The sequence below is a fragment of the Cololabis saira genome, chromosome 7 (genome assembly GCF_033807715.1).
Source record: "Cololabis saira isolate AMF1-May2022 chromosome 7, fColSai1.1, whole genome shotgun sequence".
Classification (NCBI taxonomy): Eukaryota; Metazoa; Chordata; class Actinopteri; order Beloniformes; family Belonidae; genus Cololabis; species Cololabis saira.
Window position 1 is genome coordinate 17208793 of NC_084593.1, and position 25750 is coordinate 17234542.

Consider the following 25750-nt stretch of genomic DNA (forward strand, 5'->3'; position numbering starts at 1 on the left):
GTGAGTAACATAGGATGTTTTCCAAAAGGAAAGAACGTACAGTGTGTTTTTTGTTTCTCTTCATTCCTAGACATGTCGTATGTATCAACGGAGGAAGGGCGGATGTTTTCCGCTGCTTGGTTAAAGCTGACAAAGTCAATCTTCCTGCACGTGTAATATAATCTCACATACAACCAAAGTTCATGGGAACTCTCTTGTTTGCTTTCAGTCGCAGGTGACCAGCGCCATTTGAACATTTGAACGTGCTCTTCATCACCTGACCCAAACCACAACATGTTTTCGGTCACAACAAGCTCGACTCCCTGTTTGAAGAGCAGTTTGCGCCAGTTTCATCAGTTAAAAAAGTGATGAAAGAATCATCAGTCCACTCTCTAAATCTCCCAGATCACTGGCTTCATGTTTTTTCTCTTTGTGGACTTATCAATTAGTCCCAGTATCAGTATGAGCCGCGGTCCTGAGAAGATCACAGGGATGATAACACGCAGCTATTTCTGAATTGGGACAAGCTACGAGTCTAGCATGAAGAGCAGTGGCAAAGTCCCACAATGCTTTGTTCTCGTTCCCGTTTAGCCGCTGTGAACAGACTCTGGGCGCGAGGCTTACGCTGGATGAGATCCTTGAAACGACATGAAACTATGACTGTAGATTTTCTGAGATTTAACAAACTTGTCCATCTCACCAAAGTGATGTAAGTGTCTTTATGCATCTTCTCCAAGGTCTGAGTGAGTCACTGATTAAAAGAAAGCCCTGGTTTTGTTCTTTCTGGAAAGTAAACTGTGCCATGAAAGTTTAGCATTATCCCCCTACTTAAACTCTGCAGTCGTGGTTTCCGTCTGGAGGTGGGTTTTTTGTTTTGTTTTTGTTTTTAATGAAGCGTCTGCTTTGGCTCAGCTGTGACCACCTCTTCACTTCTTCGTCTTAATTTTTCACAGCTCTCAACTGCCAACTTAGATTTCAACATCGATAAAAAGATGTTAAAATAAAGGATGACAAAAAGGAGAAAAAGAACAAATATATCTTTCTGAGTTTGTTGCAGCTATTCTGTTCTGTAATAATACCCATGAAGGGGATTATTACACGCTGAACTAATCAGTATGAAAAACATATCTCTACAGTATAATGTTCTTATTATCTTTAGATAACAAACTATTTTGATTAAAAATGCTTTAAAGATTTAATTTGATTAAATCTTTAATTTCTGTAATATCTAAATGTCTGGTTGTACAGTACAACTGTGTCTGCTCTAATTACACAAACACGTTTTAATTATCCGTAGTCATTACTGAAATAATATCTACATGTATTGATTACATAATTCCAGATACTTTTCAGCCTGCGGCTGTAACTTGGAATGAGAAAACTTTGTCTGAGCACGAGCACAATGTCAGTTAAGTGTAATACAGATTTTTATTCAAAGATTGTGTCAGTATTGCACAAAAGAGCAGAAACAATTGCAAAGGTTTTTTTTTTTTTTCTTTTGGTATATGTAAAATCAGGATTCTGTGATTACAACCCAACAAATCTGGTCGTCCTACTAAACATCTGTTGTTTACACAACGTGTATTTGCTGGGTGAAGTTTGCACTGGCTTCAGCTAGCAGTTATGTCACATTTTACTGATAGAAATACTGCAAATCCATCTTGTTCCTGTTCTTGTTCTTGTCCTCCTCCTCCTCTTCCTTCTTCTTCTTCTTTTATTCCCAAGCAGGCAAAAAGGTACTTCATGTATTTTGGAAATCCTGTGTTAAATTGTTACAATGGAGACTGATATTCGGCTTCTCTCACCTCTTCTGAAATTCATTTCGTCTGCTCTCCCGCTTCTGCATCTACTCAGTTGACTCTGTGCCAGAAAGGAGGGGGCGCGTAAGGCATTAACTGAAGGTGAATAAGAGTAATAATGAAAACACGCTCATGTAATGTACTTGTGAAATTCTAATATCATTAGTTTTGCAGGGGGAAAAAGAGCTATGGAAGAACATCTAAAGAGAGCTGAGTCGCACAAATGTTCCATTCATTATGTTTGCTGAAATGTGCCATCAGAGGAGCTGAGACATAATTTAAGATTTTCTTATGCACGTTGCCCTTGTGGATGTAATCCACTACAAATCCTTAGTTACTACATAGTTAAGAGCTCAAAGTGCTGACTAATTCATGTGCTCATAATTATCTAATGAGCTCGGTGCATGTTCTTTATGGCATATTTTAATGACTGCCGTGTAACTGGAAATGCAGCTTCCCCTTTGAATGGAAGAATATCACTTTTACTGTTGTTGGCAGCAAATATCAGAAGTCACCCATGTCTGAAAACGGGAGTCGGTTGAGCTGGACGGAGCAGAATCATCTTTATCTCCGGCTATGATCTCCAGCCACATCTTCAAAATCATGCTGCGTCTTTGTTTTCCTAATATTTGACATCCTGAGTAGGAAATCTAACATCTTGTTCTGTTTTTTTTTCAAAAGTCAAAAGCCAACATACGTTGTGAATTACTTTTGTAATACTGTATTAGACCCGGTCTTTGTACGTTTTGACCTTATAGAAACGTAATTCTCGTCAGTTGTGTGAAATAAGACCTGGAAACAGGCATTGTGGCATAGAATTGTCAAATTGGTTTAATTCACCGTTTGAATTGTTACAGATTACTTTTGTAATGCAGTATTTGACCCGGTCTTTGTACGTTTTGACCGTATAGAAACGTAATTCTGGCCATTTTAAGAATGAGATGTACCTGCTGTACTCTACTGCCCCTTACTTTTTAACAACTTCTAACAAGCTTTTTATTATTTTACCACCTACTGTTTAATTGTGTCTTGCCTCTTTTAATGTTGATGTAAAGCACTTTGAATTACCTTGTGTTGAATTGTGCTATAGGAATAAACTTGCCTTTCCTTGCCTTGAACCCACCATCAACAGTAAGAAGTAGTAGTAAAAAATCTTCTTAATAGCCTGTAAGAGTTTAAAGGAAAGTAAGAGCAAAATTGAGCCTCAGTTTGGGTCAGTTATTGCTGCAAACTGCAAACTGCAAGTTAATGAAATCTAAGTGATCATTATAATGTGCTTTAAGGGCTATTGAGGGTATTCTGTGTACAAGTTCACATGTCCCTCTGCAGAAGTAAGCGGAGTCGACTCGCATCACTTCAACGCCTTAAACGGGCCTCTGTGAACAGAGCTGGGAACTCTTGCCTGAGAGCAGCGCTGTGTTACTCCATCCCTGCGGTATTCAGACCAAAGGATGTCACAGTCGTCTTTCTGAAGCCTCGTGGGTGTTTTGGGGAAGGAATATGTCTCTTTTATGTCTTTTTATACGGCTGCAGCGTCCCCTTGGTTCCAGTTTTTTTTTTTGTTGTTCCACAATAGTAGTTTTTAAACATTTACCACTCGAGTCTAAGCTTTCATCTCGGATTCCCACATGCAGAGGTTTCGGATGAACATGAATTGAAATCTTTGCAGAAACTGCTTCCCCTACCATTCTCACATGTGTCAAGTCAAAATCACCCTATATAACTTTAAAACACATTTTGTATTAATGAATAGATTTTTTTAATGTATTTATTTCTATAAGAGGCATGGCATGTCTACAAGATGAAACATGGTGTAGAACCGTTTCAGGTTTGGATGTGTGAGTCTCGATACCTACCCCATCTGAAAAAAGAAGCTCGATTGAAGTGTTGAACATGCTGGATTTTTTTCTCCTCTCTCTCCAGTTGTTCTGATGTGGCTATTGCACAGTTCTTCTGGGTCTTTGATGTTCTTGCAAACTTGTTCCCTCTCTTTTATATAAGCCTTTGAAGTAGGTCTAGCTGCAGCGCATAGTGATATACCACACTGTTTCTCAGCAGTACTTAGCGCGGTCAAAGCCAAATACTGCAGCAGTACTGCGGTTCATTTTAATATTACCAGCTTAACTATTCTATTTGATGTCTCTTTAACTCAACCTGGAGTATCTACAAGTGATTGTTTTAGGTCCCAAACATCTGGCTCGCTAATGACAAGATTTTTGACTTGATTGTTTGAAGTTGGGAGTTCAAAGCAACAGTGTTTTCTGACCTTTTTTTAAAAGCGCAGCGTTGGCTGGAGCAGCGATGGATGGGGCGTGTAAATAAGGAGTCAGCTGGATGACTTTCTGAACTATGCACTTTGCACCACTAGAGAGCATCAGCGGACTTGTGAGGGAATGAAATATTTGAGTGCATATTTTTCACGGAGGGCTTGAGTCTTTGTACAGTCATACCAACACAAATGAAGATTTGTGCAAGTTCATTGTATTGTGAGGGAACAATAGGCAAATGGATGACAGGAATTTAATTTGATGGGCTGCGTTTTCTTTTTTTTTTTTGGCGGGTTACACCACGAGGGAGTCCGATGAGGACATCCACTGGTGTGAAAAACATTTCAAATGAAAAAAATAATAATATGTTAAGAATCTGCGGGATGCTTGAGGAGGGAGGTCAGAGACAACAGCATAAAACAATTCATGAGCAAAAGAATAGTCGGATCCCATTTGGTTTGAAATGCTGTTTGAAGTCAGCCATGAAAAAGAGACCACTTTAATATGAAGGGGCTGTTTTTTCTTAAGTATGCATTCCATCAGCAGAACTCCTCGGCGCTTTGATGAATAACACTTTGTATGATCAGTCCTGAAGCTGATCACAAACTAACTGCAATTCGGATCAATAAATAAATAAACTGACTATCACATGTTTCCACAAACGTCTTCCCAAAGCTCCTGGAGAGCATGACCCCTCTACGTGTACATTGTCATCTGTCTACATTTCAGGTTAATTACACCTAGAATTTCACACTTTTTCGAACAACTTCAAGCCGCCGACTTCAAAGAAAGCTTTATTTGTTTCTGTGGCTTTGTAGCTTCGAGGATGTATTTTCAATCATTAATGCAATTTGTGATATTTATTTCTTTATTTCTCATGCTATTCATATCTCACTAGTTTGAAAGGCTTTCTTTGATCATTTCCAAATTAGTGTCTGATTTACCCCATGGTTAACACATTTTCACTTTTTTCGACATCTACTCAAAAACGGAAGAAATGATTTGTAGTTTTAAGGAAAACTAGACGAAGCAATTCCTGGAGAAATTGCAGTGAAACTTGCTGCGTCCCTGGCCTCTCGCCTGCTGCTCGTAGTCGTCACATACTGTATGTGCATAAAAGTGAGTAAAAGTTTCAGTGGAATCGAAAAAAAAAATGAGTGTAAAACAGAAATAAGAGAGAAGTTGCTGATGAGGAGTGTATTCTTACCGGCAGCAAGAATTTTTCATGGTCATGAGCTCAAGTCAAAGAGCAACTGGCGGGTGATGGTTTCCATAGTGACCTACACTTACTACTGTATGTAACTCAAATTTAAAATACAGCAGAACTTTGTGTTAAAAACTTGTTTTTTAAAAAAGAAACCAACTCCAAACTAAATGTATTTTCACACTGCAAAAACTCATTTCTAAGAAAGTAACAAAAAAAAGAGGAGTCTTATTTCGAGAAAATGTGCCCTATTTTTTTCTTTTATATACTATTTATCTTGTTTTAAGAATTGTAGAGAAGAAATTTTGCTCTCGACACACCCAGTTATTTTTGCTTAATGTAAGACAATTAGACAAGATTTAGGAATGCAGTATTAGGCCTATTTCTAGAGGGGCTGTTTTTGAAATACACCAGCCTTTCCTGTACAGATATTTCGTGATGATTGTATTTCTGGTGTAAGTTAAATGCAACAAAAAAACAGACCAGTGGGATTTCTGTCATTTGTAGACTTTTAGCAAAAAAAGAAACAAAAAAAATTGTTAATAGATTAAAATTGTAAGAGGACAGATTTCCATCATTTGGATTAAAAAAACTGAGGCAATAGTGGACCTACCTGCTGCGATCAAGGAACGGATCTATACCTTGGTCTTCTGAAACCTTCTTTATGCAGGATGGTGTCATAAAATATTGGTGCTGATGAAATATTCAGACAGAATTCCAAGTCAAAAAAAACATGCTCAATAAAAATGAAACTTAATGCACGATACAGTTGACTGCATGTCATGGATACATCATTTGTAAATACTCACTAAGTCAGAGCACGGTGAAGAAGCCCAACCGTGTCTAGGGGGAATGCAACTTTATAAACAAAACAAATCCCCAAAACATTCAGTAAAATAATATCTGTAAAGAATGACATAAATTATAAAAAATTAAATTAAAACAGCTTGACTTTATTTATGTATAAACACAACATAAATTACCGTTAATGACTGGAACAGACATTTATTCAGTTTCTTAAAAAAAAGGGGGGGAAAAAGCATAAAACTCTTGGAGAATTTACAAAACGTGGTGTCCCTGTGATATCCAAGACACATCTGTGCTGCTCCACATCCTGCCCTTGACAGAGTTTTCCTTTCCACCTTTTACTGGATTTTTTTTTTCCTTCCACAATTAATATTGGGTATTTAAACAGCTTTTTTTTCCTTCATTTTTTTTAGTAATTAAAATCATTTCAAAGAGAATAAGACATTTGAATGTTTACAGTGCTAAATCTGGTATACATAGTGGTTTGTTTGGTGAGGATATTTCAAACATCAGAAGTCTCTGATTTTAAAAACATAAATTTGCTCAAGAACACTGCTTTGCTCGAGGACTTTGAAGCCATGAGCCTGGTACTACTAGAGAAGTGCAGATATGCATAATGTAAACATTCCCTCTGTTCTCACGAAACTCTGTTGAGCCAAACTTTTGTTGCGACAAAGATAAAACACCTAAAGAAGCTCCTTGTTTCCTCGAAGACACCACTGCTCCTCTTCTGGAGAGTCCATAGTCCGAAAGGCTTGTGCTACGGAGGAACTGACCTGTAATTGCCGTGTTAAGGCTTAGTGTAGCGGTACCTTTGTCCTGTAGTCTTTAGGTCACAATGCACAGCATTGCTTTTGACCCCTTTTTTTCAGCCTTTTTTTTTTTACTTTTATTATTATGTTATTATTATTATTATTTTTTACAAAAAACACATTAACACTCAATGTACATTTCAGGCAACTACTGAATATAGTTGCTTTTCATTTTGCCCACTTTTATAAGCACTACCAAAAACACAGTCTCTTTAGCAGAAAAAAAAAAAGCACCTCGTATTGTTACCTTTTCCCGATTTCACTTTGCCGGAGGAAGTGGATGTTATTGGAGCTATCGGCTAATTCCGGGTACTGCTCGATAGAAAGCACGTAATACCCGTCGTACCCCAAGACCTTCCCGCTGCTCAGTAGCTGCCTCTTCTCCCCTTCTGTCCAGGGCCGAACCCCTTCCTCGCCGTCGCGGACGCGCTGCTGCTCGCGGGCCCAGGCCCCGGCCAGCGCGCGCTGCCGCGCCAGCTCCACCACCCGCGCCTTCTCCTCGTCCACCGTGGAGCCGTAGCGGATGTGGAAGGCCAGGGCGCCGGCGCGGACCTCCACGTCCGCGAAGCGGCGCGTCCGGCTGTCCATGACGGTGGTGGACTGCGACACGGTGACGTTGACGCCGTTCTCCAGAGTCTTGTGTCCGCTGGTGAGGTGCAGCGCCGCCAGGTCGGCGTCCGGCAGGCCCGGCTTGACGAAGTAGTGCGTGTCTCGGCCCTCGATGGTGAAGTGCAGGTCCTCCAGGTAGAAGGCGTTGTTGAGGATGGTGGCGACCTTGATGCAGTCCTCGCTCGCCACGTTGAGGGTGTGCGTGTGCACGCTGCCCTTGTAGATGGCGAACATAACGGCTCTTCCGATGGGAGACATTGCGGCCGAGAACCACAGCCAAGACTTTTCACCCCTTCGACCTCGGCTGAGATGGACCTCTGGCAGCCGCTCAAACGACAAGAGGGAATGCGCTTGTCTGGTTACTTCCTGCTGGACCCCAGAGATAGACTGTAGGAAAAGTGCAGTGAAACGTTAACGCCTGAACATGGCAGAGCCCGACTCTCCAGGCCATTTAGAACCAGCTACAGTTCAGCCCTGCTTCACAGAGTTTTCCCATCCCCGTCCAAAGATAATGGTGTTTTCAAGCTGTGTTCTCAAGCCCAAAGTAGATGAATCCCTTATGACACTTTTTTGTGTAAGGGCCTTAAACTAAAGAGTCATAAATAGCTTTTAAACTCTTATTGTTTAACTGTTTTAACAGTAATACACCCAGAATATTTAAGAGAAAATTAGAAAACATTGAAATATGTTGAGCTGGGAGCTGAAACAAAATCAAATGTAGACCAGTTAAACATGAGATTCTATCAAATGCCTTGCTGTCTAATTATGGTGTGTATTCACACCCAGGTTTTCATTTCAGTTCGTTTTCAATCCGTACGTAGACCTGGCAGATGTGACTTATTTTACTCACCGGCAGATCATCCCACAGCTGGCTCTTCTTCAGCTCGTAGGAAGGCATACCCAAGTCAAACTTTGGGACTGGAAACCCAGGAATGGTGTTGTGAAGATGAAAGCCGAAGGTTACAAGCCAGCTGTTCACATCTGGACAGAAAAAAAAAATTAAAATCGAAAAAAATCTAAAGTTAAAGTTAATACTTCAATCAGCATTTGTTTTTCCTAATTTTTAATTTAAATGTTGTTTCCGATGCACACTGAGATGCTCACACATTTCCTTGAACACTGAGAATCCTGTTATATCGATGACATTGCTATTCTATTATGAAATAAAATAAAAACTACTCTAGTCCCGATTGGGCCCGATCACGTCATTTTCAAAACATTAAGGGACAAAAAAGTATCGGGACATACCCAGTTATTAATGTTTTTAATATATATTAATTATTAAATCGTTTTATAATTGTATTTAACAACTGTTTTAACAAGACAGACAGTGTGTTTATAAGATATTGCTTTTGGGCGGCACCGGCGGCTGGAAGTGACGTTTGTGCTGGAGGGAAAGAAGCGTGGCTAACAGAAAGCTAACAACAGCTAGCCTACGCTCAGATAAACGGAGACATATCTGAAGTGTGGAAACACTATAAACTTGAAAGCAAGGGCAGCCCAACAGCCAAATGCAATGTTTCCCAGGCGGAGATTTTGCGTGGAGGAAGGAACAGGTCTTCGTTCAATACGACAAACCTTATTCGACACCTGAAGACCGAGCATGAAAAGACATACAGTGAGTCCGTCGCTGCAACCGAGGCTGCTGCACTGAGACAACCGACAATCAAGGAAAGTTTTAAAAAGAAATTAAAGCTGTCGGAGAAAAGTGACAGGGCCAAAACTATAACATATAATAATAAGCTTTGTTTTGATCCAATGATGCAGTCAGTGAAAATAAATATACTGTATGTCCATGTTGGACAGAATGGACAACAAAAGAAACTTGGGACAATTTGAGTTTTAGCCCTCTTTTTTTTTTTTTATTAATTCATTGCCAAAATTTATCTGATCGGGAAAAAGTATCAGAATTGTGTCAGGAGCCAAAAAAAGTGATCGGATCGGGAAAAATCAGGATCAGCAGATCTACTCAAACTCAAGTGATCGGGATCGGATTGGGAGCTAAAAAATCCTGATCGGGACAACCCTAATAAAAACATCACAATACTTGTAAGATTTATTCAATTCTGACATCAATGACCCTAAATGTGATAATGGGATGAGCAATGATCATCATCACAGTTGGGGCAGTATCTCTTACCTGCAACATATTCTCTAACTTCGTGGACTTTGCTGATGGGGTTGTTATTTCTGAACATATACAAATTAAAAGGAGCCGGTTCTTTGCTAACTTTTTCCCAGGTAGAAATATCTGGAATAGTCCATCTGCCAGACATTATATCGTAGTCTCGTTCTCCGAAGTGCAGCAGTTTGGTCAGGGGGTCATACAGCCCTCCGTGGAACCCCAGCACCAGCTGGAAGTCCGGGTTGGAGTCGAAGTAGATCTCGCCGTACGCCGTGTACTGGAGCTGCTTGACCAGAAGGCCGTTGCTGGTGAAGATGGCCAGAGGCGTGCCGGTGTTGTCGCACGCGATGTAGAACTCCTCCCCGCTGCTGATCTCCATGGCGAACAGGTGGCCCTGGAGGTCGTAGTAGAAGGACGTGATCTCCGAACTGGAGTGGTTGTATACGTGCGTTATCCTGGCCGGGTAGCTCAGGTCTGCGTAGAAGTACTGCAGGTGCTGGCCCAGGCTGGTCTTGGTGGAAACCCTTCGGCCGAGTCCGTCGTAGCGGTACTGGATGGTCCAGCCGCTGCTCTTGCTGTACACCCTCACCAGAAGTCCTTTGGAGTTGTACTCGAAGATTTCCGCCCCCCTCTGCCGGAGGAAACCGTCTTCGTCCATCCTGTACTGGATATCCCCGAGGCGGGTGATGCGGTCCCTCAAGTCGTAGCGCAGAGGCAGGAGTCGGGCGCTGTTCCCCGCGTTCAGGAGGTGCAGGTTGCCGTTCAGGTCATACGTGTAGCGCCACATCACTTTGTCGTTCAAATACACCGTCTGGAGCTGGCCGTCTACATCGTACTCATAGCTGTACTTGGTGGTGTTGGCGAAGGGGCCGATCTTCAGTTCTCTCTTGGTGACTCGACCCACGTCGTCGTACTGGAACGTAATCCAGTACATGAGGGAGCGGAATATCTCATACTGGATCTCCTTGATGCGTCCGTGTGCGTCAAAGTGCTTGGTGTACGTCATGACCGCGGTGGATATGATCTGATTGATGTCGTAGTAGATCACACCGAACTTCCCAAACTGCTCAATCTTTCCCGAAATGTCGTCAAACTGATACAGATCGATGGGCAGCGGCGTCTCGTTGATGACGCCCTGCACGCTGGTGACGCGCAGGCTGCTGTCGTAGGTGTAGTCGAAGCGCGCGTTGACCATGCCGTCCTCGCTGAAGCGGAAGATCTGCCGGTCCACCAGCGGGCCCACCTGCCGGTAGCGGATGGTGCAGATGAAGCCCTCGTTCTGCAGGTTGACGGTCTTCAGCACGCCGGCCGTCTCGTCGTAGGTGAAGCTGACCCGCGTGCTGTCGTACAGGATCTCCGAGAGCTTGTTCTGCCGGCGGTATCTGTACAGGACTCTGCGGCCCGTGCCGAGGTGAGCCACTCGCAGCAGGAGGCCGTCTTCGCTGTAGTCCACGGCCACTGATGCGTTGCTCTCCGGGGGGTGGAAGAGGTTCCTATAGTAACCCACTGAGCGGATGGTTTGCATGGCGTAGCGGGCTACACTTGGCATGGTGACAGCAGACAGACGGTCCAGGGAGTCAAATTCAAATATGTATTGACGCTGACTGTGGAGCAGGAGAACCATGGACTACAGGGAAAAGAGAAAAACAGAAAATGATTTATTGAGTTGTTTAATAAGCCTTTTATGTATAATGAAGCCCTGTTAACTAACCATCACTACCAGTTGCTTTACATACTGAAAAAACTGATCTTTCAAAATTCAACAGAAAAAAAAAAAATTGACATTTTTATGTTAATGTGAAACACCACCCTGCTTCTGCCAAGAACCGTTTCACGTGTGTTTATCCTCTTAAATGTGTTTAGCCGTTAGTCAGAGCACATGTGTACTTGTAGCAGGGATAAGTAATGATTACTTTGTCTTTACCAGCACCCTGACAGACTGGCATAATTATTTTAGCGAATATGCAGTTAAGAGCGTGGCATGTCTCAAAAAGGTTTACCACCCCTCCTGTTAAAATGTCATGCCCAGTCATCCGTTGCTACACTGAGGTTCCCTGCGCTCCCCGAGCCCCCCGTGTTACTTATGTCAGTGTTGACATGGCCTCTCCAGGTCACGCAATGACAGGATGCAGTCAAGGGTGGCTGAGAAAATCTCTGCATATTTTTGTAACCGAACAGCTGTGCGCAATGTTAAAAACCGTCTCTAAAACAACAGAGCAATATTTGAGTGGAAGAGATGGAGGGGCTGATGCAGAAGGAGGCGGCTCTTTTGTTCTTTGACATGTGAGGAGCAGAAACGCACAGATCAGAAGACCTGCAAGTTTTGGTTTCTGATCAAAGAGATTCTTTCACGAGTTCTTGCCGTCTTCATTTGTGTGCCGTATGCAAGTACCTTGAAAATCATGTTTCTACAGGATTAAGTATAACCCCGCACTGAGCAAATCTATCTATCTATCTATCTATCTATCTATCTATCTATCTATCTATCTATCTATCTATCTATCTATCTATCTATCTATCTATCTATCTATCTATCTATCTATCTATCTATCTATCTATCTATCTATCTATCTATCTATCTATCTATCTATCTATCCATCTATCCATCCATCCATCCATCCATCATCCATCCAGTTTGTTTGTTTTCTTGGATAATGGATTTTGTGTTAAATAAAGGATGTACTCAAAATGTATGAAAATATCCACTCTTCGATAAACTTAAAAGTGCTAATACATATGGATAAGGTAAAAAAGAAAAATATCTTTACTAAAATCAACAAGAGCTCTCCAGGGAGAATCCCTGACTTTTGCCCAAAGACAGCTGGTATTGGCTCCAGCAACCCCGTGACCCTGAATACGGAATAATCGAGTAGACACAACAGCTGCATAGCTCGACGTTTCAAACCCACAGTTCTTCACTTAGTTCAGTTCTACCATTGGTTTCATTTAAGCACTGATCATTTCCATTTTTGTACACTATGGTCCAAATAAAGGATACAGGATTGTAACCAGAACGGTTTCAGTATTCACCCTGTCCACTTGTAGTAACAAAGTACCAACATTTGGGTTGCCAAAATGGACGAACCACCTTTGGGATGAATGTGCTATCTGTTGTAGGCGGGAAAATCTGGAACAACCTTCCATCTACAATATGGGATTGTCCCTCGTACTCTTCCTTTAAGGGAAATCTCAAGGAATGGCTCAAAACGTCTCAAATCTGTGATCATTAATTGTTTATTGTATTAACTATTGCAGTGTTGTGCAATTTTTAATTGTTGATATTGTGTGTCGTGTAATGCTGCTTGTATAAAATGTTTATTAATGTACAATGTCCCTCCATACAAAATATAGTGAAAATGAAAGTGAATGGAATTGATTTAGGCTTAAAATCATCTTTTTAGTTGTTTTTTAAATCATTTTTACAGTTGCTACCACCACCCCCTTGTAGATATGACTCTCCCATTCCCTCATGTATTTGGCTGTTTTTGTCTCACAGGTGGGCAGCAGCATTTATATTTAAAGAATGAGAAACTGCAGTCTACGTGTTTGAAGATGTAAAAACTCAAAAGAATATCTCAGCACAGCCATCCAAGCCAAGCAACAGTATTCTATACCAGCCAGTGATGATAATTACAAGTGATGCGTCGAATCTTCAAAGATTTCAGTCATTTGATGTTTTTTTTTTTTTTTTTTTCTCAATAATTGACTTATCTCGTTGCTATAGGAAACCATGTGCAGTATGTTGACCTAAAGCCAGTTTTTATCTGCAGTCCCCTGGCAGGACAGACAATTTACATGCTATGAAATCGTATTACACATTTGCTGAAAACTTTAAGTAATGTATTCTAACTCAGCTTGGAGATTCGCCGTTAAACGTTCCACAAGTCCTGTAACATGACATACTGTATTAGGGCAGAGATGATCATCAGCATAATATCTAAATCCTTTTGAGTCTCATTGACTTTTATCAAACCCTGAATAAGGATAATGTTTGGATGAAAAAAGTATAAATTTGCAGTCGGCAATGATTACAGTGTTTAATGAGTCCTCTGATGTAATCAGAGCTTACTTAGTGGACAAATATTGCTAAATGCGTCTCCTGGGCGTCTTCTGTTAACATATGTAATAAAATCCTGATTGATCTTGTGGTGATGAAGACAAGCCTGCTGCACTCTATCTCTTACTTGGTATCTAATCTTGTCCAGCTATAGGGCTTGGTCGCCAAGGTACATTCTGGGATGTGGCGGCCATGTTGGCGGCTTCGTGAGTGTAAACAAACAGCAGTGTAGTAGCAGCAAGTGAACAGACGGAACGCAAAAAAAAATAATTAAAATACCGGAAAGGAACTGGAATTTACCGAGATACCTTAAACAAGGAAGCCAGGGACCGGTATATGGAGAAAATAACGATTATTAATGGTTTGGATCCATATGAAATCCCTACTAGAGTGGAGCTCCGAGGAGGACTTACTGCCGCAGTTCTGCACAACCCACGTCTTCGGCTACCTTGTTTGCGAGTGTTTGGCAGCTGCTTTGGTAAATGTTGTGTGTATTTCAATAAATTAGTATAATAGTACAACATACAGTACATGTTTTGTATTACTCTTACTTTTTTCTTTTCTTTTTTTTTACTGCTATATTATGCGGAAGAGGCTCAGAGGCATGAGCAATATTTTTGTTTTCCTTGTGGGATTATTTTTTTCCTCTGCAGCTACAAATAGAGTTAATATTTTTTCCTCAACAAACTAGTTTTATCTGAAGATTGGGGTTAATCGCAACGCAGAGAGCTGGCCAGCAACTGCGTTTAGCTGGAGAAGTGGGGAATAAAACCCGTATAAATGATCCGACCCCGGTCTGTGTGAGTGTTTGTTTGTGGTTTACTGTGGAAGGTTATGTTTGGTCGTCTTACAGCCGCGATCCAAGCGAGCCGACGACTCTTTGTTATCTCAGACACTCGGCCTCCATGGTTCTGCCTCCGAGCAGGAAAGCGGTGAAAAGTTAAACCATTAGCGATCTTTTCCCCACGTCTGTTATGTGTGGAGCTGCTGCAGCTACAACACAGCAACGGGTTACCATGGTTGCAGAATAACGGAAAGTAACGATTACAAGTAGGCTAAGACAAAACGAAGAGGGAGCACGTCTGTACACAGTGCGCAGTGATCCAAAGAGCAGCTAAGGTAGCCTCCAACATGGCGGCTCCGCCAGGTGATGACGTCAAGACCAGTGTTGGGACTAACACGTTATTTAGTAACGCGTTACAGTAACGCCGTTAGTTTTGCGGTAACTAATACTCTAACGCATTACTTTTTAAATTCAGTAACTCAATTACCGTTACCAAGCGGTGCGTTACTCCGTTATTTCTGGCTACAGTGAAGCTTTTTTTCCCCACACGCGGAGACCAGAGGAAATGTAGTGGGCGAGTTTGTTCATTCAAAAACATGACAGTCATGGCGAGCCAAGAGAAGGCGAGTTTTGCAACGTGGAGATATTGTCATTACAGTAATCCCTGGTTTTATGTTCCAAAAAGAACCCGTGATAAGTGAAATTCTTTTTACAATTATTATAGAAGGCTTCAAATTGCAGAGATCAGCACCACCTCGCACGTATTCCACTGCTATTCTGAGCCGCTGCATCCCGACTCTGTAGCGTCTTTTTCTCCCAAAGCCCGCGGTACAGGTTTTTTTTTTTTGAGAGAAGAACATAGTTATGGGTCGTTGTTGTCGCTCTTTTTTCTTCTAGGCAAAAAGATTCTTATAAACTGACATGCCACCATTGATTATATTTGAGACTGTAATGAACGATTCATCAAAGGGTCCCGTTCTTGAGCTGCTGCTGAAGCTCATTGGCCGTCATTGTTGCTAAGCAACCAACGTTATTGACACAGGAAGTGAAGAAGCGGGGAGACTGTTTAGCCCAGGGGTCGGCAACCCAAAATATTGGAAGAGCCATATTGGACCAAAAACACAAAAAACAAATGTGTCTGGAGCCGCAAAAAATGAAAAGTCTTGTATAAGCCTTAGAAATAAGGCAAATGGCGAAAGGCGAAATGTCGAGAAAAAAGTCGAAATGTCGTGATTAATGTTGAAGTACAATCTCGAGAAAAAAGTTGAAATGTTGAGAAAAAAGTCGAAATGTCGAGAAAAAAGTTGAAATGTTGAGAAAAAAGTCGAAATGTCGAGATCAATGTTGAAGTACAATCTCGAGAAAAAAGTTGAAATGTCGAGAAAAAAGTTGAAATGTCGAGAAGAAAGTTGAAATGTCGAGATTAAAAACGAAGGGGAAAAAGGAAGAAAAAGAGAAAAAGGAATAAAAGAAGAAAAAACAAAAAAAAGAAGAAAAAAAGCAAAAAAGAAGTTAAAAAAAAGAAGAAAAAGAAGAAAAAGAAAGAGAAAAAAAGAAGAAAAAAAAGGTCAAACATTTTTGGAAAAGCTCCAGGGAACCACTAGGGCGGCGCTAAAGAGCCGCATGCGGCTCTAGAGCTGTGGGTTGCCGACCCCCGGTTTAGCCAATCAGAATGCAGAACACGATGCACAATGCAAATCCATACAGTCCCTGCTGAAATGGAGGCTAGAGGGGCATTAAATGGGAGCATTTAAATTAATGTTTTAATTTAAAGTAACTAAAAAGTTACTTTTCATAGTAACGCATTACATTTTGGTCTAAGTAACTGAGTTACTAACTGAGTTACTTTTTAATGAAGTAACTAGTAACGGTAACTAGTTTCAGTAACTAGCACAATACTGGACCAAGTCCTGTCTCCTCACCTGCTCCAGGTAGGTGTAACTCCATATCTTTCCGTCGGCGAACACCCTGGAGATGAGACGCCCTTGGGTGTCGTACTCCAGCCTCTCGGTGGTGGGCCCTCGCTGCAGCGCGCTGATCTGCCCGCTGCTGGTGCGGCTCACGTTCACCGGCAGCAGCTTGCTGCTGGGCACCCAGAGGACCGGGTGGCCCGCCGTGTCGTATATGATCTTTAGGAGGAACTTCCTGTGGTCGTCGTAAATCTTCTCCGTTCTCAGGGTGCGGTCGTAATCGACGGAGAGAATGTTCCGTCCGTTCACCTGCGGAAAAGATGTAATGATTTGGATGCAAAGAAGAAAAAAACTACTTCTGGTGACTTGAGTTGGATTATACGCACAGTATTTGTGTATCTATATCTCTATTAATATATACTGATTTATAGTTATATGTAGATATGTCGATATATAGATTTATAGTAATTTTTATGTATATAATTGGAGGTAAATATATGAACCAGTGTATATATAGCATATCTACTCTTATATAGTTATTCAAGTATATTGTTATACCATTGCTGTCTATTGTTCTCTATTATATTGTAGTATTATAGTAAAGTAATGATAATGTAATACTATGCATTATAATTACTTCTATTAGTACATACCTACATAGTAGCACAACTTAATGCTGGGCGTTTGTTTTGTTTTCTTTTGTTAGCCTTGATTTGTTTGATTGAGACTATTTATATTATATATACATATAATTGAGTATTATATCACTGTATTTAACAGTTATTGAAACTCGTCTTGTTAGATGTAAGAATGTATGTAAGATTCAGGGCTAGGACTCGATAAGTGGTTACTTCATTCCTACTCCGTTTCGAGCATGTTGGTATATATATATATATATATATATATATATATATATATATATATATATATATATATATATATATATATACATACATACATATATATTTGTATTCTGTTTTATTACTTTTTTATACTCTTTTTTATCATGCATGTTCGACATAAAATCTTCAAATCAAGACTACGCGGAATGATTTAAGGAAAAAAAAAAACACATTAAGTACCAAAACATGAAAAAAAAAAAAACATGCTGAATAATGAAAGCCAATATATGCACTATACTGCACTTCCAAGAGAAAAATTTGAGCATTTATATTATTGATTGTCTAGATAGTTCTCAAAGCAATATTCAAAACATTTGCATTACAGTTGTCACAGAGATTAATAACAGCATTCATAAGACTCATTAAACTGAGAGACACTCTGGCAATTGTTCAGGTACACTTAAATCAACGGCTCCTAAATTTAGTGGTGACAAAAATTGCTGTGAGGCAAAGTAACCGTCCAAGTTAAGTTCATGAAGAACCATAAATCTGCGTCGAGGAAGGAGGAGGAAGAAGAGGCTGACTTATGTAAAACACTAGAATATTGATGAACCTCTACATCAGGGTAAATGTTGTGACTGATAAATCGAGACTAAATGACAGAAAAGCAGCAGTATTTTCTCAACATTGAAGAATGGCTACACAGGCAGAAATATGGAAAACACGACAGTTTTAGGACAGCTTGATAAAAGATTCCATGCAGGTAACTTAGTCGCTTTCATAATTTATTTCTAAGCCCTGCGTTGCTGTACTGTACGTCACACTCCCTGTGGTATTTATGCTTAAAAGAAACGTCCACTGTTAGCGGTTAACATCGTGTCCTCTAAAGTCTGGATGCTGTAAACAATGAATATAAAGCAGGAATGAAATCATTTGCAAGCGATATAAACCCTTTTTATACCTGAAAACGCAAATATTAGAATCTATAGCTTATTATAAAAAAAATATATTTGAATTTAACAGCTAGAGTAGAGTAAAAACAAAAGTTGACGCAGGAGCTGAGTTTATGTTTGAGCTCAGAGGAGACGATTTGCTGTAGTTATGAAAGGAAACATTAGCCGAACAATGACTGCATCCTATTTTATTGTACTTCAAAACCATTTCATATCATTTTCAGCCACATGTGAAAAACGTTATGATTTTGGTCTTTTGGTTCGTGCTTCCCATTAGTTTTGTTTAGATAATGTGAGAGGGATTATGTCTCTAATGGTGTTAAACAGGAAAAAAAGGAGAGAAACATTTCCCCACATCACAATGAACAAAATCTGTTTTCACGTGGTGATGCGCCTGTACAGGTGAGAGCCACACAAAGACATTCGGTTATAAACAGAAGCTGGAAGGAGGCATCCTCGGGGTGTTTTTGCCGAACACATGTCACAGACACTTCATTGACTCATCACATCACATGATGTGACAGTTTTCACTTTCCATCTTCTATTTTCAGTTCTTTTCAAGTGAACCTATTTTGAGAAAAAGACTACGCCGTCCATAGATTTTGTTTACGTCTTTTACTTTCCCAGTGCAGTTACTGCAGTTGTGGAAGCGCTGATGAAATGTGCTCATTAATAATAGTTTTCCACAGTGTTACTGAACCCTGCGATGGTTTCCAGAACTGTCTCCTCCTAACGCTGAGGTCTGGAGATCCCAGCCAGTCAGCAATGTGGCGTCTGCACACAAGTGAGAATTTTCCAAATCTAATAATGACTTTATGAGCCTTTGATGATGTAACCCTCTAAATTCTTTGCATTTCCCACCCCAGGGATGATTTTTACTTTTCATTTTTTACCCAGTGATGTTTCTTTCCAACCATGCCTTTTGTTTGAATCATGCTGCTGGCATTAGCATTTTTGTTTACATAAACAGTTTTGCACTTTTTTTGTTTTGTTTTGGGGACACATATGTGGCTCAGCTTGGTGTTAAATGTGCTGCAAAGATAAGCGAGATTTCAAAGAAACCCAGACATACCCTCAGCTTGCGTCCAAACACAATAACTTTCCCTCTGGCTTGCTCTTTGCGGAAACGCCACTCCACTAAGTTCTGCCCGCTCTCCCCAGGCAGGCTCATGTTGCGCCTGGCGACGGTCGGGTTGGCGGCGCCTGCCAAGATGTGGGGCTCGGTTTGGTAGTGGGTGTCCATCCCATTGGCGTAGGTAATCCTCAGCGAGTTGTCAAAGCCCACTTGGTAGCTACTTCTACACTGGTCTGTTGACAGTAAACAAAAAAGTGAACGTTAGAAGGGCAAAGTGGATAATTACACTCTGGAACTAGAAAATTTCAGGAAATTTTGATATGGGCATGCCCTACTGCCCATTTGTCCCCTCTCGCTGCTTTGGTTTGGGGCTGTAGTGGTTGTGTTTAAGGTTGTTTTGGTTGTGTTTAAGGTTGTTTTGGTTGTGTTTAAGGTGGTACTGGTTGTGTCGGAGGTGGTTCTGGCCATGTTTGGGGTTATTAATAATGGCCAATAGGCACGTTGCGGTTCGGGCCACGTGTACGTATTATTTATTCATATTCTCCGCCGTAAAAATGCATAGGTTTAGTTGCCATGGTAACAAGCCCCATAGGATAGAATGGGACAATTTGGCTTCAATATCTCAAAAGTTGTAAACAACAGCGTAATGAGACCTCAGTATGTTGTAGTCCACATCGTCCCGAGTCTTTTAACGTTGGATCGATGTCTCTGCAATATTGTGTTGCCGAGCAACAAGCTTCCAAATTTCCGTTGAAAATTAGAATAGTTAAATATCTCGAAAAGCGTAATAGATGAGACTAAAATATGTTGTAGTACAACGCGTCCCGGGTTTGTCAATCTTGTAATGATGTCTGTACGATAAACCGTTGCCTAGCAACAAGCGTCCAAAATAAAATGGAAAGTTAAATATCGCAAAAACCGTAATAAATAGCATGATTAGGTTGTACGGTCCTTTAGTGCCAAACGGGCCGAGTGTTTGTAAATTTGAACGATGTCTGTACTATAAAGTTCAGCCGAGCAAAAAGCGTCCGAATTTTGGCCTTTTCTTTTTTGCTTTTTGGCATCTAGCGTTGCCAAGGTAACACTTTTGACTGAGAAAAGTAATGCTAATCGAGGCCACGATGGAGACGCATCCAACAATGTATGCCATGCATGGGTGCACGTTGCGGTTCGGGCCACATTACTGGACGAAAAAAGCGTGCGGAATAATAATAAGAAGAAGAAGAAGAAAAGGGAAACCTTTTCTAGATACTATTATATCGCCTTAATTTTTCAGGTTTTCTCGGGCGTGTTTTATTTTTTGGGGATTTTTTTTCCCACATCCGAGCGGGGTCATTTACACCCGCTGGTGCACAGTGGGACTTTTGCGACTTTAGCTTGTTAGCAAAATGCTAGCAACATTGCCCTTTGGGCCATTCTGGACGATTGCAATATGGTCATGCCACTACTTGGCATGCCCATAATAAGGGTTGCCATCAGTCTCCTGGGGTCTACGTTGGTTGCATATACAGTAATTAGCCTAAATCTTCCAACATTTGACATTGGACATTATATACAGATGAAAATAATGAACAGAAATTATGTGAGAAAATAACTGGACCATGTGGCTTTTGGCAGAGAGAAGAAACCACTTAGTAACAAGGTTGGTGGGTCTCTCCGACTCCTCCGCCCCGGCCCGCTCTCCCAGAGACTAATCATTTACACTGTCATCTGTCAGGCCTTCTGAGCTGTGATGATACACGACTTAGGCTTACTCAACATTGCCCCGCCGACCCCTGAAACAATGACAAATAACAACTGCCCCAGTCGGCGGGATGAGCGGCGATGCCTTACCCTGAGCCAGGGTGTAGAAGGCACGGATGGTGGAAGTGTTCGTCGTGATGCTGATTTCCTCCTCAGCCAAGGAGCTTTCGATCTCCACCGTCAAGGCGCTGTATATGTCTGCATACAAGTTATTCACCATTCCAGTGGGGAACGTTACATTCATTAGCCGGCCTTCGCTGTCGTAGCTGTTTGACAAAAAGGATATCAAATGACAAAGCATTGATATGTATGAGGGCTCTCGGTGCCACAATGCATTCAGTTATCAGCTCTTTTATACTCGAGTGAGACCACCGGCTTTCTCGTAATTAAAATGTCACATTTTTCTTTCACGGACGTGTTCAATTTCCAGAGCATAAGTGGAGGAATGTATGAAAATAAAAAAAATAAAAAAAGGCAGAAGCATAATCCATATATTTAATGCTGGTGAGTGACACATCACACCAGCTATCAGTTTTCTATGACAAAACAAATAACGCTGTCCTGCAAAGAATTCATTTTGATAATTGATGTGTCATTGTTATCACATCCAGCAGCCTTGTTTTGATTTTCTTTTTAACGGTGAGAACATCGTGTACTGCTTGATATACAATGACAGTTATAATACAATGGAAAACAAAACAAAAAAATCACTTAGAGGCCATGTCACCACAGACAGCGAGGTTATGGTACAAAGTCTGTGTAGCTTATAATGAAATATGATCTATATTTGAAAATTTGTAATTTACTCTTGCAAATGCAAAATTCATGCAAAACTCAATGCAAAATGTATCATCACATCAATGCAACATAATGTCCCAGCCGACACTTTAGTGAAGTTTACTATCTGAAGTCTAACTAGGCTATTTTACAGATTTGAGGCAACTTTTCTAATTAGGTTTTAATTAAATGTGCACCCCTTGAGCAGCTTGCAGGTAAGTATTGTTTCCATTTATAGAGTAAACTTGCACTGGATGTGGGACTAGAAAGAACACGTACAGGTTGACACAAATTAATGCACGTGGACAAAATCATTTGTGTCTCCGTGCCTATTACCTAAAGATTTAATTAAAAGGGACAGAAATAGTACTATTTATAATAACAGGCCATGAGCTCAAATAAAAATGTTAAATATAATCTTTTAATCTTTAGTTTAAAACTTTGATTTCCCATCCTAGAGAACCGTGGGGCACCTACCAAAGTGTCTGACCTGTTTCCAAAATTAGATAGATTACATAGATACATAGATTAGATAGACAGATAGACAGATAGATAGAAAGATAGACAGTGCATCATATAAAAAAATAAAATAACTCAAAAATAAATAAATAAAATGAAATAAAAACAGATAAAATAAATAAATAGATATCTAGACACATTCACCCCTCCACACATACATCAACAGACGGACATTACAAGAACTTTCATCAACATACAGTACAATCATTTTTGTTATTGCACATTAGCTCCTGTTTTTGTTTAAGAGTGGTTCTTGCTGTTGGAGACCAAATGAGTCAAAATCTAAATCAGGCTTGTAAAAGGTGTGCCGGTCTTCAGTGTACTTACTCGTAGAAGGTCGTCCAGCCAATCTCCGACGTCTTTGTAGCCAAGAGACCACTGCTGCCGTGGTAAGTGAGGAGCACCAGCTCCTTTCCCTGAGTCGTGAGAGTTTTCAGTCCACCGTTGGTGCCCATGGTCAACCAGATCACCTGGTTGTCGGGGGTGACGATGCGGACGGGCATGCGGTTGGGGTCTCTGCGGATCCTCAGCGTGTTGCCGCTGCTGTCGGTGACGGCCGTGATGTCATTCTCCGTGCTGTAGCTGAACGTAAACTTGGTGTCGCCGGTGAGCAGGCTGGCAGTGTGCTGGTGAGTGCCGTTAATGTCGAACATGTACAGCTCTTGGGCATCAGGGGAGGCCACTTCATATCCATTGGCACTGGAAGTCAGAGTTGGCCCGTTTCTAGAGATGGCCCGGATGCGGATGTTCCCCAGGTCCGCCACGTAGAGCGTTCCATCTGGAGCCGCCACTAAAGAAGATGGAGCATTGAGCCTTGCATCTTTGGCATAGCCGTCGCCTGTCTGGTAGCAGTCACAATTGGCATCGTTCTTGCAGTCGCAGTCGGAGGGAGCCCCGGCCAAATGTGTTATCTCACCATCCACAGAAACCTTCCGGATCCTGCTCATCTTTCTCTCATCTGTCTCTGCTATGTAGATGGCCCCATGGTAAGATATGGCGATGGAAACAGCAGATTCTAGCGGTGTTAACTGCGCCCTTTGACCCCCAGCCACACCGCGCTCCAGCCCAGCTAATGGGCAGTGCATAGGTCGACCGGCTGCAATGCTCACTTGTCCGTTCTCTGTGATGCGCAGTACTATGTTATTGTCCAGCACAAAGAGGGAGTTGTCCATGGGGCAAACTGCTAGATCTGTGGGCCACTCCAAAATCACCTGGAACATAAAACATCATCTAATTAACACGCCTGAAATCATGGAGAGGGAGTATACACAACTGTCTTCAATCCACAATACAATTAAGAATCTTTCCTCATTTCTTCCATCTTCTATTTTATAAAAGTGCACTGCATCATAAACATTTTTTGGAGTGAATGGAAAGCAGAAATAATTCCTTCGTAAAGAGTCTTGAGTCGGTTGAGCTGGACGGAGCAGAATCATCTTTATCTCCGGCTATGATCTCCAGCCACATCTAATTGATTAAAATCATGCGTCTTTGTTTTCCTAATATTTGACATCCTGAGCAGGAAATCTAACATCTTGTTCTGTTTTTTTTCAAGTCAAAAGCCAACATACGTTGTGTTGTGTCCTGAAATAAGACAACTTCGTTTCTTTTACTTCACTTTATTTTAAAGAACGGCAAGTGTAAACATCACGAGGTAACTCCGAGTCCGGTCTTCTTCTTCTGCTCCCGCCTGTACAAGTCATCCTGCTTATACTGCCACCTAGCGTTCAGGCTGAGACATTGGAACATCACATATCCCCCTTAATAAGCAAACATGTACCAAACTATGAAATGTACTTAAAACTCTTCAGATAGGGAAATTACATTACTGTTTCCTCCATGTAATAAAATATGAACTTAGAAGAAACAAAATAAAATTACTCTTACATTTTTAAATTGTTTTTCTTTTCTTTGAAAACTTAATTAACTTAACTTAACTTCCCTTTGTTGACTTCTCAGTAGTATATTTACTCTTAAGAGAATCTTACGCAAAAAAAATGAACACAGTATTCATAAATTGAACTCCTGCAAATCAAATCAACAGTTAACCATTCACTCCTGTATTTGTACATTTATCCCTTTGTCTAAGATATTTTTCTTTTATCTAAGAACAAAATCTTTAGTCCACTCGGGCACTCTTTTGAGCCTGACTGGTCTGGCATGTGGTATGTGTTGCATTGGGTTTGGGATAGCTGGTATGGCTGGCGTAGCTTCACAGTCCAGGTTGTCACTCTTCTCCTCCTGAAGATAGGCAGGTGCGAGGTGAGAAGCATTCCAGCACCGTCCATCCGACAGCACGTAGGTGTACTGTCCCTTTTTCCCCACCACTTTCAGTGGTTTGGAAAACCTGCGCTGTGTTTTGGGAAGAATACCAGGCTTTTTAACCCGCACATATGACCCACATGCAAAGGATACAGCAGTTGCACCACGTCTCCGATCAGTGTATGCTTTGCTCTTATTCTGTTTTTCTCCCACCCTGGTGGCAACCTGCTGTGATGACAGTGGTGCACCGTGTGGAAGTGGACGTCCAGCCACATGAAGTTTTGTGCGCATAGGTCGACCATGCAACAGTTCAGCTGGTGAGCACTGAGTCGTGGAGTGAGGTGTCGCACGATATATGTGTAGGAAATCCCGTGTGAACTCCTTCCAGGGTTTCCCTTCCAGCGAAGCGGTTTGCAGACTGTCCTTCAGGCTGCGGTTGAAGCGTTCGATTTCTCCATTTGCCCTCGGATAATAAACAGAAGATTTTCTGTGCACGATGCCCCTGTCTTGGAGAAATGTTTCAAACTCATTTGACACAAATTGCGAGCCGTTGTCTGAAACCAGCTCTGTAGGATCACCCTCTCTGCTGAAAACTGCAGATAAAAACTTTATGACAGTTCCTGAGGTGACATTTGGAACAAAGGCTAGCTCGGGCCATTTGCTGTGGTAATCAATCATTGTGATTGCAAAGCGGCAGTCTATGGGTGCTTTATCAAAGGGCCCCACCACATCAATTGCAACTTTTTCCCAAGCCTGATCTGGGTATGGCACAGGCTGTAGCGGAGTAGTGTGGGTGACTGCAGATTTGTCATGCGACTGGCATGTGACGCATGCTTTAATGGCTGCCTCGACCTGGGCATCCATGCCCGGCCACCAATATGCTTCTCTGAGTCTCTGTTTTGTTCTCACTATTCCCTGGTGTGTCTCATGAGCCAGGGAGATCAGCTTTGGCTGGAGACTGTCTGGCACAAGGAGTCTGTGTGTGCCACGAACCACGCAGTCATCTTGCAGTGAGAGTTCGTGTCGAAGTTTGAAGTATGGCTGTAGTTCTGGAGTCAAGTTTTTAGCTGCTCTGGGCCATCTGGAAGTAAGCAGTTTACACAGTTTAGTATGCACAGGACAGGAAGTACATGCAGCTTTAAACTCCGTTTCAGTAATAGTTGTGAGTGCAGACATTAGTGCCACTTCTGAGTCTTCTTCAGAGCTGGGCTCTGAGTTTGGCAGCG

At 41.4% G+C, this 25750-nt stretch overlaps 1 protein-coding gene across 8 annotated transcripts in view; it reads right to left on the reverse strand.

Annotated features, from left to right (window-relative positions):
* Nucleotides 1-6115: 6115 nt before the first annotated feature.
* si:dkey-237h12.3 (teneurin-3) overlaps nucleotides 6116-25750 on the reverse strand; it is a 236668-nt gene continuing 217033 nt past the window's right edge. For 7 of the 8 annotated variants that reach the window (XM_061724890.1, XM_061724889.1, XM_061724888.1 and 4 more), the window contains 7 exons: nucleotides 22590-23473; nucleotides 21057-21232; nucleotides 19221-19456; nucleotides 16366-16662; nucleotides 9618-11229; nucleotides 8328-8458; nucleotides 6116-7864 (listed from right to left, as the gene is read on the reverse strand). In XM_061724890.1, coding sequence (XP_061580874.1) covers nucleotides 7112-7864; nucleotides 8328-8458; nucleotides 9618-11229; nucleotides 16366-16662; nucleotides 19221-19456; nucleotides 21057-21232; nucleotides 22590-23473 — 4089 coding nt within the window. In that variant the 3' untranslated portion in view covers nucleotides 6116-7111. The remainder of the gene's footprint in view (nucleotides 7865-8327; nucleotides 8459-9617; nucleotides 11230-16365; nucleotides 16663-19220; nucleotides 19457-21056; nucleotides 21233-22589; nucleotides 23474-25750) is intronic. The other variant, XM_061724891.1, reaches the window with a different exon arrangement.